We start from the raw sequence: 16256 nt of genomic DNA, 5'->3' as shown, positions 1-16256 counted from the left end.
TAACAAGATAATGAATGCGCTTATTGGAACTTTTTATCGTTAACATTTGATAATTGAAGAAGGGTGGGGGGTGGGGGTGACAGCGGGAAAAGAAAAATATTTCATCGTTACTTATATTTTTTATCTTTCAATGTGTTTTTTAACTACATAAAAATTTATTGTTAAGTTTATATATAAATTTTTATCATTTCAGCAATTACTTTTTAAAATGAAAACACCAACGATTTGAATTCTTATACAAACTTCATAACATATTGAGCTCCAACTGTATAGTGTCATAATTGTATGAGGTCTTCTAAGAAAAAGCAGAATAATTGTTAATAGTTAGTAAACTAAAGTGATTAAAAATTCAATTCACTTAAGTAAAGCATTTAGTCAATCCATACTTACATTTTAAACTTCAGCAGATTGAAGCAGTCAATTAATGTCACTAATGTCAATTTATTATCATTGAAGCTAAAATTCTAAGCAAGGAGAAAGCAACAACAAAAAAAAAAGTTAAAAGTTATAAAATTTAAAAAAATAAAGAACGAGGGGGTGAACAGGATCTTCAAATAATTTAAGAATTATTTCAAACAAGAAGTTTCAGTCACTGCAAGCTAATAAATTAATTCTTCACCTTCAAGAGTTTAGAGTTTAAAGAGTTTAAAAAATAAAAGAGAGTATAAAAAAATTCCACTTTTTAACTTTTCATAAAAGAAAAACAATAAAAAGGTACACAATTCTTAAAAATTTTCTTCAGCTTAAAAAACCACCCCAAAATGATATTGATTGATTGACAGAAGATGCCATTGCAAGTTGATCACTTTGAACAAAAGTTATTGAATTTAGAGGAAACTGACTGCACAAAACACGGTAAGGTTTGATGTATTCAGAAGTTCCTTTCTCAATGCTACAAAATACATCAGTAAGAGAATACAAGTTAACTGTGTGTTCCCCACTACATAAAGCAAGGATACCCTCTGAAGTTTGTTTAAAAGCTACAGTTGCAAATATATTATGCCCACCAATAGAGCATGGAAACTTTAAAGAAAAAACATCATTTGGTAAGCAAAACAGATATAAATGCCCCACATTGTCAATAACTAAAGACTTGGAACATGTTAGGTTATGTAAGGTCATAATATAACTTCCTTGAGAGTGTTTCATTGAAACAGGCACAATACTGACAGAGCTTAAATCTGCTCCAACCAAATACACATGGATATTTACTCCTTCCGATAAACATAAGTATGTATTCTTATTCTGTGATAAAAAAACTGCATCAGTTATTGTGGGTAAGAAATTTAAAAAGCTTCTAGTATTGATCTGTAACAAACCTCCTTCATGCTTTGAAATATTCAGTAGAAATAAATGTTTGCTATTCAGCACAATGCATAGAAAACAGTCAAATGAAACTAAGATGTGCTTTTCTATTTTTTCTTCCAAACCATGCACCAATAAATAATTTGTTTCTTTACTACTCTCAAGCTGTATTTCTTTTGGTAGAAAGCCAACAAAATTGTTCAAATCCCAAAATTTTAAAAGTAACTCCCCAGTAATTTTATTAAGAGTGCTAGCAGCTAAAAGCATCCCAATTTCCTCTTTATCAATGATGCTAAGATTGGAGTTTTCTTCCAAATATAGGGGAGGAAAATCTTTTTTTAAAGAATGCACTTCAACAGTGTTATCAGTATACAAAAAGGCTGTACATGGTTCATCACCATTCTGTGACTGCAACAAAAATTTTGAAACACCAAGTTTTGTTCTGATGGTGCGACAAACAGCCATCTTGAAATTAATGGAACTCTAAGTGCTTCTTTAAATATCTACTAGTTGATTAAATATAATATTAAATAGAAAGCTTATTTTATAAATGTTCTAAATTTTAAATTACTAGACGTTAAGGTAATTAAACTTCAGAACAAACTAACAAGTATGTGTAGTCTAACTGTAATATAATGCAAATAAATAGGGCAATTATCTAAAATCGCGCCTCCAAAGTAAATCATATAAATCTTGGGTGCCATTTTTATAAAAAAAATCATATCGACGATCTAGTAGGAATTTTTAGAAGGGCACATATCTCCACATTTTGATGGTATATTCGATATTATTCGTTGAAAATTCCTTGGTTAAACTGACAAAAGAAAATAGGCGCTCAATCGAATGGTTTGAGGTTGGCAAATAAAAAAAGTAGGCTGAGGTACTCGCTTTTACTTGATCCTTTAGGACTTTCTAAGCAATAACGTACCAAGGAGGGGCGGGTGTCACCCCAAAATGGGTGACACCCGGTGCCTCAATTTCAAGAAAATGCAAAAATACTAAAATTGGGAAAAGATATTAAATCGCAAGCATAACTTGTTCTTTTTCGAAGATTTTTGAAGTTCGAAGCCTCATTTTAGGATCGTGCGAACTAATAGTTTACTTAGATAATAGAAACTCAAAAGCTGCTAATTTTTTAGGTATCCCTTTAAATTTTATTGTATAATGGGATTTTACAGATTCTCCTCCAAATCTTTTGACTGCACTGAAATGGTTTATGACAGTTTGCGTGTCAGTAGCATCATGTGAGGAGAGATTCAACAAACTAAAATAAATTAAAAAAAACTATTTACGGGCGACAGAATTGCGGCTTAGCCATCTTGGTATATTAGCCATAGAACATGTGGCAATACAAAACATAAATTTTGACGACGTTATTTCAGAGTATGCAGCGGCCAAAGCCAGAAAGAAGATATTTTAATTATAAAATAAACACATAGTTTAAAAAGATTTTTTTGCGTCTTCGTTGTTATTTTGCTTTGGTATTTGTTTAATATAAGAAATATAAATATTAATTGTTCCATGAAGTACTTATAAAATTTCTTGCTTTTAACTTTTGACGGGGTGACACCACCAATTTCCACTCCGGGTGCCACCCGAGCTTGTTACACCACTGTTTCGCAGCGAGATTTTGCGGTACGAGTTTGAAAGTTAATTTCTTTCTTTTTATGCTGCTTTTTTTTTTTTTTTTATCTACGAGACCAAAAAGTACTAAACCAAAAATAGTTCTCGATCCGCTTTTCAATTCTTAATTTCATTTGAAGTCGCTTATGCCATCCTTAAAATACAGAATAGCTTAGCATATAGCCATTTCTAACAATTTGATTTTTAATGTCTCAGCTTCAAAAGAAATTACGTTTTGGTATTTTAAATGAGTTAAGAGATTTTAGCAAAAATAAACAAGAAATAACTCTCTTGTAAGCAACGATGCGAAAAAAAAACGCTGCAATTTTAGTTATCCACATGTTTATTTGCTTTATTACAACACGGAATCCCTTGTTACATTATGGAACTCCTTAACACATCATCAGTTTCCTTATTACATAATTAAACCTCTTCTTTCAACATGAAATCCTTTATTACATTATGGAACTCCATGGCAATAATTGCAAACTATGAAGATGACAAAAAAAATTGTTCATAAACCCATGTGTTTCTTTTTTCCCCAGGGTAACTTTTACAAGTGTAATATTTAGTATATTTTATTGATATTATTTAACAATTACTTAAAAAATTACAAAAAACAGTTCTTTTTACCGAGTTGAAAGTAAAGAAATTTAACCAAAAAGTAATTATAGTTCTTGGTTTCTGCGGCTTGGATCTTGATGATGCAAATGCCCTTGTTTATGTTGATGCTTACCAGCAATTTTCTCCGGCACATCTCCGTAGATCACCTCTGGCTTATGAAATTCTTCAAAGGTTAAAATGCTGTCATTATTTTCATCGCTTAACAGCATTTTTTTAGCAAACTCTTCTGCACCTTTAGTATTGTTAATGATTGATCTTGCAAACTCAACCATCTCCTCTTGATCCAGAGAAGCATCTTGATTTTTGTCAATGAATTGGAAAATTTGTCTTGACTGAAAATCGGCCGTTTTTAAATGATAATTGTGTTCATCTTCATCTTGAAGATACTGATACTTTTCGTGAGCTTCACTTGATGATTTTTGAAAGAAATTTACAAACTCTTCTTTGGTGGAAGCAGTTCGTGAAATCACAAATACATATACAAACGCAAAGAGAAACATTTTTTCGCAGCAGCAAGCAACCGTTGAATGTGGCAGTTTAATTCCAAATACAACAAAAACATGTGCACAGCTGTAAAAACAATTTCATCGTAAAGAAATTACTCATTCTTCAACTTATATTAGGCTCTGGATACATTCTACGTTACGGACGATAGAATATTTTTGGTGTCTCGTTCGGCGTTACAAAAATAGCTTTAAATAAACTCAGTTGGTTTTTGTGCGTGATTTTTCCTTACTCTATACAGAGTTGAATGTCAAGTTCATTTATTGATTAAACAAAGAAAAATATATTTCGTTGAATAGTAAAAAAATTTTGATGCAAGGTAAGTTTTAAAACAAGAAACGCCGAGGTAGACCAGGAATTATCACAAAAAGAGATGACAGACAACCTGATTAGTTGTCCCATGGTGATCCTAAAAGTGACATTGAATTCTGAAGCTACTTTGAATTATCCGGTGAAATGAAACGGATGCAACAAAACGAAGGTTCGATGTACCAATTTACTCAGAAGACGGCTGATAAAAAAAGTCAATAATTTACTACACGCTTTGTAAAATTTAAAAGTTAACTTTGTTCGCATAAATTGGAACTGGGTATATTGGTCGTCTTTCAGGCTAATCACAAAATTCAAAATATCAATTGTCTACTTAGACGCGCGCTGAAGGAATACGATTGTACAAAAATGTTTAAGTGAATGTTCAATAAGGTCTAATGAGGTATATGAGTCATATCATACTATTCATTGGAGAAAAAGAAAAAAGGAATGTCAAAAAAATGAATCTTTAAGCAAGATAACTATGCGAAACATACACTAGTATCAGTAACAGAATTTTTTCTTTTTTTAAAAAAGAAAATAGTGATTTTGAATCATCGCAAAACCTTTGAATCCTTTACAAAATTTATAAGAACATTTGGATTCCAGAAAATAAATAGAAAATCAACGTACAAACAAGATTTCTGTTAAATAGTTAAGTGTGCTTGGGGAAAAAAAAAAAAAGGATCCCCTCATCGTTGATAGCTTAAAGCGTCGATGTCAAGCTGTTATTGATTGTATTTGCTATCCAACCAAGTATTGATTTTTATAAATTCTATTGAGTTTCAACCTGCGCATTGATCTTTTTTATAGATCGTTTCCAAAGATTTTTACGAATTACTTCAGTGGAAGATTGGACACAAAAATTTTCATGAGGATTTTTTCAGGAAATTTGATTAAAAAATACACAATTCGATTGTATTAAATAGATATGTACTATAAATCACTAAATTTTTTTTTTATATCTAAAAAAAGCAGCTTTTATTTCAGGTCAAAATTCTTAAAGCCAAGTATAAAATCAAATTTTAAGATTTTGACGTTTCCACGTACATACCATCAATGGTAAAGTTGAAGGATCGCTGTCGTGCGATACTCAATGTTCAACGAACAGAATATTTGCTAAAAAAAGCCATTTATTTAAATCAGCCCTACTTTTAAATAAAAGTTAAACATTTGTTTCTTAATTCTTGGTTGCTATTCGTCAGTATTCGCTTGCTCACACGTTCGTTATTCCTCGCTATTCATTTGTTCAAACGGTTATTATTCCTGCGTCATCGTTTGTTCGCATGTTCGTTATTCCTCGGTATTCATTTGTTCGCACGCTTGAAACAGCTCAGCGCAAAATGATTGCAAAACCATCTGCAAAGCTGATGCGCTATTTGTGTCATATATAGATCCAAACGGAGACGGAGGCTCACTACATTCTAATAATAAAGTAAGCATATAGTTAAGTTAGTCGACTGCTTAAAATCTTTACTAAAACTTGATATTTTACTAAAACTTGATTCAATACTTAAATTAACAAACCGATATGTGTATCCATTGCGGGGAAAAACTGCGGAAAAGAAAACTGTTCTGCTTGCCCACTAAAGCCAACGAACGGCAGAACTTCGTTAGGTTGGTTAACCGTGATATGAGGGTAATATATAAACTCCCGCTGACACGGATTTTTGAGTTTGACTTGAACACGTCTTTTGACATTTTCTATTTGTAAAAATAAATAAATAAATAAAAACTTTTTTTCTTGAAGCAACCAAAAATATACAAACTTATTTACCGATGTCGCATACCTAGCAAATCAATCCGTCCTTTTCGGAAAAAAGGATGCGCGAATACCGCCTCTGGCCATGTCTGTTTTTCTCGCATATAGGTTTGTTGTTTATCAACTTGGACCTGAAACGTTAAAAAATCTCTCATTTTTCTTACACAAAAATATTGCTGTAAAACCGGTTTATAGTCACTTATAAAGTAAGATAAAACGAAATTTTGTATTTAAATTTTCTTGATGCGTGATTTCAAATGATAAAAACTCATTTCACTTTTCTTGAAGTTCTTTTAAGAACAAAGAATTCAACTTCATGATTTTACGTTTAGCAAGTAAAAACCCACTGTCTAAATTAAATTATTACTTTATTATTACTAAACTCACCTGCGTCATTTTTCAGAATATAAATATGGTTTGGACTGCATAAAAATATAGCGATTTAATTTTTATTACGTTCATAAGATCTGACAGACAGCAACATTTACATTTTTTGGAGGAACTATAAAAACAGAGTTATAATTTGAATCACACGACCGATTAAAAAAAAAGCATTTTTAGAGGTTAAAAAACCAAATTCTTTTGTTGTTTGATTAGATTTGTAAATATTCTAAAAAAGCTTTTTGCAAATCGAAGATAATTAACTGATGCACCTATTAAAATATAATTAACTGATGCACCTTTTAAAAGATAAAACTGTCTGTTTGTGCTTAAAAGCTTGAAAATTAGAATAAAAATGTGACGCATTCAGGAGAAAAGATCAGAAGTGAGGTTGGGAGTGGTCCCCAACATAAGCACATTCAGGATGAATATTAAGGATGTTGCAAGAACATCATTGTTAGAATTAATTTGTTAATTGTTATAATTATTAGTTATAATTATTTATAATAATTGGTAATAAATCTAAAAAGTAATTAAGGATACACTGTCAGTCAAACAATGTTATTGTAAAAGAGGTCTTTAATTAACCACTTTAAACAGTGCTATTGTAAAAGAGATCTTTAATTAACCACTAACAAACAAGCATGCGTTTACTTGTAAATGAACTAGACAAGAAACAACAGATATTTGTGTAGTTGTTAATATATCTCATAAAAACCAGCAACATTCACAAAATAAAAATAAAAAACATTTTAACAGGACAACATAATCAACATTAAAGTTAGACAGTAGAAATGGAAAGATGAATTTATGTTTGAAATAGTTTGGACAGATGAATCCATGTTTTAAAGTTAAGATAAAATGCAGAACTTTACCTTCCTGAATCCATATAAATTCAGCTGTCTCACAAATGACTTCATTGATTCAGTCTTGAAGATCTTGTTGTTTTGCCTATTTAACACTTTATTTAGGAAATTTAGTTGAGAAGGAATCTCAATGCTTTTCTCATCTTGACTCCATTCTATCACATTTTCAAAGTGATGGCTCTCGCTGACTAGATAGAAAAGACGATAAGGAAAAGATTGGCCTTCGAAAAACTCATTTATTGTTGCAGACATCCCTCTCATAACAGGTCTTTTAGTTTGCTCCTAAAGAGAAAATATTTTCCTTTTTATTTCTTAGTGTTAACTCGTTATGAATAATGATGATACAAAATATACATAAAACAAAAAGCTTTTCTTTTTTACTTTTAAAAGTAATTCCTCTATCATCAGTTTGGTCATTTGAAAATCTTAAAAAATAGCAGCAATTATTTTGCAATGAGAGCCCATAGAATAATTGAGACTGATCGTTTTTTTCACTTTTCATTCAATGATTCATTAGCAAAATTTAAAACTTTAAATCTTAAAAAAATTTTTTTAAATAAAAAAATTATTTGTAATATATTAACTTATATAATGAACTCACACTATGAAACAATTGTAGATGAAAATTATCGCCATTGAGATAATCTTCTGAAACAAAAATGAACAATTAACAAATTAGAAAATATAACTAATAAATTTGAGCAAACTTAACAATCATCATCTTTAAAATAAAAAAGAAAATTTTTTAAGATGATAATTGTTAAGTTTTGCAAGGTAAAAACTAAATAATCCTAATAATCAGGTTTCACTCTTTACAGTTAAGAACCTTCATCCACTAGCAAATTAAACAAAATGATACTATTTATAGAACGCTTGTCTATAAATTTCTGTTTATTAAAATGAAAATAAATTTATCAAACTAAAATATTGTGAAGTAATGTTACCCTATCTCTAAACTATTTACCAGTCAAATTTTTCATCCTCAATTCATTTGTTCATCAATTTTAAATTGTTATATTACTATATACATGTCTCCACTTATACACCCTATTATGGAAAGTAAGTGGAGACCATAGAAAAAAAAAGTGTCCTTGAGTTAAACACTGAGCCAATATGGTATATTAGTCAACTCAGTGTATAAGTATTTTTTCTAAACACCAATTTATGCAATAGTATATACAGTTCTTACTTTGAACACTAATAATAGCACATATCTTAATACATACCATGAGGAACCAATCTTGCAAAGAAATCTGCAAACTGATCAGAATTACTAACCAAAAATGGTGAAGAATGTTCTGGCGGTTGCTGCAATTCCTTCTTCTTTCCTTCATCAAGATTTTTCTTCACATTACAGCGCCTTTTTATTTTATCTTAAACAAATTATTTGGTTCATGAAAATTTAAGTGAAAATATTTTCACATAAGTTATATTAAAAGTTGAATAAAATTTGAAAATCTGTTTAAAATACTGGGAAAATATATATTTATTTTAAGGTTTAAAATATATTTTTTAAAAGTAAAACTTGTTGATGATATAATATTAAAAAGTAATAGATAACTTTAAAGCAATCATAAGTTTTATGTAAAACTTTATCAAATTTCATAACAGTTTTTTCTTATATTTAAAGACAATTCGACATAATTTGACTATGCATTATAATATACTGATTCAAAGAAATGTACATAATATTAAAACAAAGAAAGGAAAAAGTACAGATCAACAGTACCCAAAAAAAACACAGCTAATACCAATTAAACTAACCTAAAAGTTCTGGTCGACCTCTTTTAAAATCAGGGTGCTGAAAAACAATTTCAGGCCATGCATTTTTTTCTTTGTCAAAAAATAGAGCATCATTACCCATTTTAATTTTTCGAAATCCATAAAGATTTAGTTGCCTCAGAAACGAATTCATACTTGATGTTTTAAAAATTTTGTTGTTTGATCGACGTAAGACTTTTTCATAGAAATACACTTCACAAGGGATTATAACATGGTTTCCATCTCGACTCCAATGTATGTAGCTGTTAAGATCATGAAATTCAGATAACAGATGCCATAATCGACTTGGGAAGGATTTTCCCTCACAAGCCTCCATAACACACATAAATGTTTCATCGTGAATTTGACAGTGAATCTGTTAGAAAAAGCAAAGTAGTAGTAATAATAATACTAATAATAATAATAATAACAATAATAATAATAACAATAATAATAATAATAATACTAATAATAACAATAATAATAATAACAATAATAATAATAATAATACTAATAATAACAATAACAACAACAATAATATTAATAATAATAATAATAATAATAATAATAATAATAATAATAATAATAATAATAATAATAATAATAATAATAATAATAATAGTAATAATAATAATAACAATAATAATAATGATAATAATCATAACAATAACAATAATAATAAAGATTTCCACCTCATCAAAGAACCTGTTATAACTGTTGTGAGCATTTAATAACTGAAAACTTAAGGAAACTAAATTTTTATAGGCATTATAATCAAATTATTTAAACATGCTTCTTTATTTATAACTTTGCATATAATAAATATCAAAACATACCCCCAAACCCCTAACACACTGTTTAGCAAGGAGATCAACAAATGATGAACAATGCTTCTAGCTATGAGTTTTTTGATTTTATTGAAAACAAAAAAAATTAAAAATTAAACTAACCAGCACTTAAAGCAACATCCAATCAACAGTCAAATATTGTTTAATATTATGATAATATTCTGATATCTTTAGATGTTATATTAACATATTATCATATAATAATGTTTAATACTTTAAAATCAGTATAAAGATTTTATCCTAATATTTTATCTAAGCTAAGAAGTTTCTATACCTTTGTAAAACACATAGAGCTATTTAATCAATAAACATTTTATGCATTTAACTTGCATATAACTTGTATAGAATTAATTAAAGCAGGCAATCTGCAAGATAGAATATTTTTGCAAATAAAATAGGTCATTATAAAGTAAATGAACAATTTTGAATGTTTTAAACTTTTAAAATATCTAATATGCTACTTAATTTTTAAAACAACTAACATACTATTTAATCTTTAACATTTTTTCATGAACATCAGATGTTATCTTATAAATTTTAAGTTAAACATTAAGTTAAAAAAAAACAATATGAGCTAAAGCTAATTCAAATTGTGTCTCCAAATAACTCTTAAAAAAGCAGATATTACATTAGAATGCATATGTTAATCTTACCAGGTCAATAGGAGTAACTGGCTGTATGTCTCTTTCAAAATATACTAAATATAAAAAATATACTAAATATAAAAAAATATTACATGTTATAAACAAAAAATACATACTTAATGCATAGAGAACGAGAATAGTTTTGTTGATTACAATCCAAAATTTTTGATAACTGCTATTTCCTTAATCAAATCTAATTCTCTGTGTAAGCTTATAGAAACAAATTTGGGGAGGCAAGCCAACAGTTAGGTTTGTAACTAAAATGTACTAACATACAAAATACAGTTTATAATCTGGTATATTATACAAAAACATTCAAGAGAATAGGCTGTTTTTATTTTGTTATATATTATATATACCCTCTACTGAAAATACAAAAATACCAGAGATACTGGCTTATATACTAAAGAAAAATTATCTTTACAAACAAGGTTGGTGACCAATAGGTGCTAATTATAATATGACTAAAAACCTATAAAAATATAATCAATTCATAAGAAAATGTAATGTTCCATTAAACATGTCGGATTGGTACTGGTTGTTTTGGATAAAATACCTTAACATTAAAGATTGATTGGAATTAAAACCTAATACCATCCCACATAAACTTGTGAAATACAGAAAATGACCCCAGCAAATTGTCCAATCAGAATTGGATTTGTAATACTTAACAGAAATGGAAAATGAAAAAAAAAGAAAAGAAAACAACGATTTATTTGACTTTTGCAAGTATACAAATTAGATAGAGCACATATAACTTCTAATCATAAAAATAGTAAATCATTTACCGATTCCCCTTTCTGAAAAGAAAAATTATTTCGCCTTGGTCTCATTTTATACAAATAATCTACATAATTCTTAAATATCATATTCTCAAACTTCCGCACCTACGTATTTATACCTGTTAACGTCTTTTTTGGACATATACTAGAAACGCACTCACACAATATCAGAATAAAGAACGCACAGGTATTATGAGCTTTAAAGTCTAAATTTCTTTAGTAGGTATGAAGTCTTCTTCAGTTTGCTTCATACTTTCTTCCGCTTTGCATAAATGATTCAGTGATTGAAATGATTCAGTGATTGAAATGATTCAGTGCAGCTCTAATTTAACAGTATTTAAATTGTCTTTAAGATTTGAATTTGTTTTTGGGTCTCCAAATTTTAAATCCGTACATTAAAAAAAAAAAAAATTTCTTAGCGGAGTCAATTGTTGAAAGTCAATGTGTTTTTTTCCACATCACCTAATTATTAAAAAGCCCACTTTTTAAATTGTAAGAAACCGTGTTCGCGAGGACTTTTTCCGTCAGAGGAGAGATTCTGTGATAAAAAGACTTGCGATTCAAATTAGATAAATTTCCAAGTTTTCGCAAATGATTTCAAATCAATATTAATGATAACTAATTTAGTAATTTATGTAAACAATGACAACTTAAAGAATCCACAACTAGTCGTTTAGTAATGTAAACTTGGAAATATCATAGAAAACATTCAAAATTTCTTACTTTCAGTTCCTCGCCTTTAAACATTTAATGTCGCACGAAAAAACCTTAACATTTTAAACTGAAATATTATCATCCAAAAATATTCTTAACTTAAAAAGTTATAAGTGCTTACCAATTCTTTTTTTTTTGGCAACCATCTCGTGACAAAATAATTTTTTAAAAATCAGAAAAACTTATCCTTTCGTGTGAAAAACGCGGGTGTCGAAATATCAATGAAAACACAGGAAAATTTCAAAACAAAAGCATTAAATTGTATTCTCTTTTGTCTTCAAAGCTTCATTGTTGTATTGCATCAGTAGACATCTTCTGTAATGAAGTAGTCTTCAATATTGCAAGAGTGTATTTTAAACATTCCATTCTGATATTCATCAACTGGAATGACTAAAATTTGAAAAGTTGTTAACGCAACTCCTTCGCACAGTTTAATTTATGAACGTTCTAATTTAATATAATTTTTATTTCTTCGTGCAGTAAAACTTTTTTAAAAAAAAACTCCTTTGCTGAAAAAAAATTCAAATTATAAATCAAGAAATTTTGGATAAATAATTAAAGTATTGTTTTTTTTGTTTTTTTTTTAAAAAAAAAAAAATGATGCGATAAAAACCAGTTAGAAATGATTACTTGAACCAGAATTTTTTATCTAGTTATTACACGTTTTTTTTTGTTTTTTGTTTTCAATAAGAAATCGAGCAAATGGGCTAGTACTAGAAAGTTTCTTACTTTAAAAGTAATTTTTTCACAACTCTAGTACTAAAAGCTTCTTAAGAGTTTCTTAACTTTCAAAGTTAATAAAATAGAGAAAAATGCAATTTGAAAACATGTTAACAGGTAAGATAAAATGTTTTACAGTAAATTAAAATTATTTGAATTCCATCAATATCATTCAAAGTAAACAACCCTCAGGTTTGTCCCTGAACAGAATAAAAATTAGGAAATATTCCTCGAACTCTTAATAAAATAAGTTTCTTACCGAAAAGTAACTTTGTACTAAGAGTTTCTAAAGATTTTGGGGCTTCTAGTACTAGTTTCTTATAAACACGTTTCTTGTAAAAACAAAAAAAAAAAAAACAAAAAAAAAACGTGTATATCTGGTTGGCTAGTAGGTAACTATAAGTAGCTATAGTAGTAAGTAGGAAGCTGTAAGTACACCTTTCGATCGAATATAATTTACAACGAATTATTTCTCAACCAACCCTGAAAATAAAAACAATAGTACGGTAAACTTATACCGTCTAAATTTAGATTTTACAGCGTACCGAAGTGAATTCACAACGATTTAAAGCTTTAAGTAGGACTGATAAAGCTAGGGAAAAATGACGAGATCGCTTTTATGAACCAATATCTTCTGCTGGTTTTCATCTTTTTTTAATTTTAATAAGGCGAGGAAAATATATTTCTTTTATGAAGTTTCTATTTCAGAGCGTTTTAGCATAAATTTTGCTATCAATAAGTTGCGGATTGCGTTATATACAAAACTTATAAATAAAAGATTAAAATAGAATTACCACAAGTACAATTAAAGGCGATTAAATAAATCGATTAATTAAACCATTCACAAAGTGTGATCAAAAAATTAGTGTTTAAAGGAATTAGTGTTTAATAGTTCCCGTATCTCACTCAACGCGACTGGACTTAAAAGATCATAGGAATTCACTTACTCGAATTTTCATTTCGATCTTCCATTTTCGTAGAATCACCTGTTTCGAATATAAAATTTACAATCTAGAAAGTGGGCGTTCGAATAAAAGTTGGGCATTCGAAAAAATGTTCGATAATTTATCAAAAACTTTTTTTTGTTTCACTGGAGGTGATTTGATTCAAATTTTTGTTTGAAGAACTCTCGTTAGATTCCTTTTTCAATGGTCGAATTGCTGTTAATGCCTCACCGTTAATACAAGTAAAATTTTTAATTGCCAATAAAGTCTGGAAAAACCTTGGGAAAATACATTTTCTATAAAAAGAAAATTTACATTTAGTCGATTGCTTACTTGGACATTTTCGCAAAATTACTAAGAATAATATTTTTTATCAAATGTTAATGCGCGATTTTAAACTGCTATGAAATTTTATATTACTGATTGTAAAGGACATGTTCCTACTGATGTGTGATATGAAACAGACCTTTCGAATTTCGACCGACGACATCGCACGAAAATTAAATACTTTAAACTTACCAAAGTGGTTAAGAATACAATTACGCAAACTGATCGCGTGCCAATTTTGATCAGTTAGTTACTAGTTGAAGATTTTTTAGTGTGAGCCTTAATTCATATGGACAGAGAGAGAGAGAGAAAAAGAAGGAATCAATAAACTTGTTCCTATGAACTTAATGTAAATGAAAGTCTTACATATTGAACAGTTTCTAAGTAACAAAGAACTAATAAAGTTAAAATGTTTAGTAAGTTACGTTTTCCGGCTGAGAGTGTTTTTTCACTTGGGAATTGTTACCGCGGTTTATTGCGCAATAACTTTTTCTGATGAAATCACGTTTCTATTTGACGCTGAATGTTATTTACTTTTTTTTTGATTGGGTTCGGATTTGGTATCTAAGTAATAAAGGTGAAAAGAATATTGCGACTTCTATTAAAATATCTTTTATCATACTTAGTTTAGACAGTGGGACTCGAAAATTTCGGACCAAATGTTTTGTAAAATTGAATATGGATTGCACAAAAACGGTTAAACCAATTTCAAAAGATATTTTTTGGATTAAAAAAGATAATAAGAAAAATATATTAAATTGTAAACTTGGAAAACTGTATTAGTAAATAAAGTATTAGTAAATAAAGAATAGAATATTCATTATATATATATATATATATATATATATATATATATATATATATATATATATATATATATATATATATATATATATATATATATATATATATATATATATATATAAAGGTTTAATTTTTTTTTTAATTGTTAAAGACTAATTTTCAAAATTTTGGTTTTTCATTTAACATTCATCCAAAATAGAAAAAGCTAATTAATTCATGATAAATCTTACATCCGTCTAAATTTAATGAATAATTAGTTGGATTTAAACAGTGATATATATTAACTAGATATCGAACTCGCGCTTCCGCAGTGAAGCTAATTTCTTGCCAACCAGAACTCAATCCTTCAAAACTTGTAAGGCAAAACGCAAATAAATGTGTAATTATGGAAAATTTTTGTGTAAAACAAAATTTTACGTTATTTTCAAAACTGCAGTCCTATAAAAAATATGTACTTATTTAAATTTGCCGTAAAATTTGTAATTTTTACATAGAAAGAGAAACTTTAGCTTTTTTTGATACAAGATAAACAAGAAGTATATCTTTCTTATCAGTGTTTTGCAAACAAATTTCATTTCATCTTTTCGGAGATTTGCGTACGAAAATAAAGGTTTTATATTTACATTATATATATATATATATATATATATATATATATATATATATATATATATATATATATATATATATATATATATATATATATATATATTGTTTACCATTTGTGCCAAAAAAGGGTCTGCATTTCTTAAGTTTAGAAGATGGAAAAATTCGTGTACTCAGTGATGTATAATGTTCAACTTTTATATATCAAAACTAAACTTCATTTATGAAGATGACAAACAAATTTTGGTCGACGACTAATTCGCTCATTAGCTTTTTTAATGCATTGTTAACCTCTTCTCCACGAATGTTGGAAATATCATAATACTTTTCGTTAGCTATTTTCTACTTTTATGTAAGTTTACACATAGATAAAATTCACATAACCACAGTGTTTGAATGAGGGTCCTTCACTCTACAATACAACGGGGGTTGAACTCTGAAGTGTTTTGCACAAAAAGTTTTTTCATTCATTTTTGTACATACTACAGCTTTCAACCCCTTGTTTTTTAGAATGACAAACGCCTTTTGTCAGGTCTTTCATGTCTTATATTGCAATCAATGGTGAGTTTGCTCCAGTGTAAACTTACCATTTTGATAAAAGTTTCATCTTCAAGTTAATGGGCTTTTAAATATTTTAAATAAAGTTAAAACATTCTTCTCACCCAACGCTCACTTTTTTAGAAAAATGTCAAAAATTTATCGAAACATTTAACGTTCACTGAAATTTTTAAA

At 28.3% G+C, this 16256-nt stretch overlaps 2 protein-coding genes across 10 annotated transcripts; both read right to left on the bottom strand.

Moving 5' to 3' along the window:
- Positions 1-101: 101 nt before the first annotated feature.
- On the bottom strand, positions 102-2231 carry LOC149886614 (uncharacterized). Its single transcript, XM_090091848.1, has 2 exons — positions 391-2231; positions 102-295 (listed from the first exon to the last, which is right to left on the bottom strand). The coding sequence occupies exon 1, from the start codon at positions 1768-1770 to the stop codon at positions 739-741; it is 1032 nt and encodes a 343-aa protein (XP_089947974.1). The 5' UTR covers positions 1771-2231; the 3' UTR covers positions 102-295; positions 391-738.
- Positions 2232-5231: 3000 nt separating this feature from the next.
- LOC145190393 (uncharacterized) lies at positions 5232-13882 on the bottom strand. 9 transcript variants are annotated; one of them, XM_090091320.1, is made up of 10 exons: positions 12245-12387; positions 10637-10680; positions 9972-10032; positions 9139-9511; positions 8601-8747; positions 7976-8022; positions 7384-7656; positions 6156-6258; positions 5893-6069; positions 5232-5789 (listed from the first exon to the last, which is right to left on the bottom strand). In XM_090091320.1, exons 4-10 carry the CDS (start codon positions 9479-9481, stop codon positions 5659-5661), a joined length of 1221 nt encoding a protein of 406 aa, XP_089947446.1. In that variant the 5' UTR covers positions 9482-9511; positions 9972-10032; positions 10637-10680; positions 12245-12387; the 3' UTR covers positions 5232-5658. The 9 variants fall into 9 exon arrangements, with proteins under 9 accessions (XP_089947446.1, XP_089947445.1, XP_089947442.1 ...); XM_090091319.1 differs by lacking the exon at positions 12245-12387 and adding an exon at positions 11416-11532; XM_090091316.1 differs by lacking the exons at positions 9972-10032; positions 12245-12387 and adding an exon at positions 13791-13882.
- Positions 13883-16256: the final 2374 nt, after the last annotated feature.

Source organism: Hydra viridissima, unplaced genomic scaffold, assembly GCF_058129835.1.
Source record: "Hydra viridissima isolate aposymbiotic clone 2 unplaced genomic scaffold, HvirCarnegie_v1 scaffold_6, whole genome shotgun sequence".
Lineage (NCBI taxonomy): Eukaryota > Metazoa > Cnidaria > Hydrozoa > Anthoathecata > Hydridae > Hydra > Hydra viridissima.
Note: the sequence above shows the minus strand (reverse complement) of the source record. Positions and strands in the feature narration are given on the sequence as shown.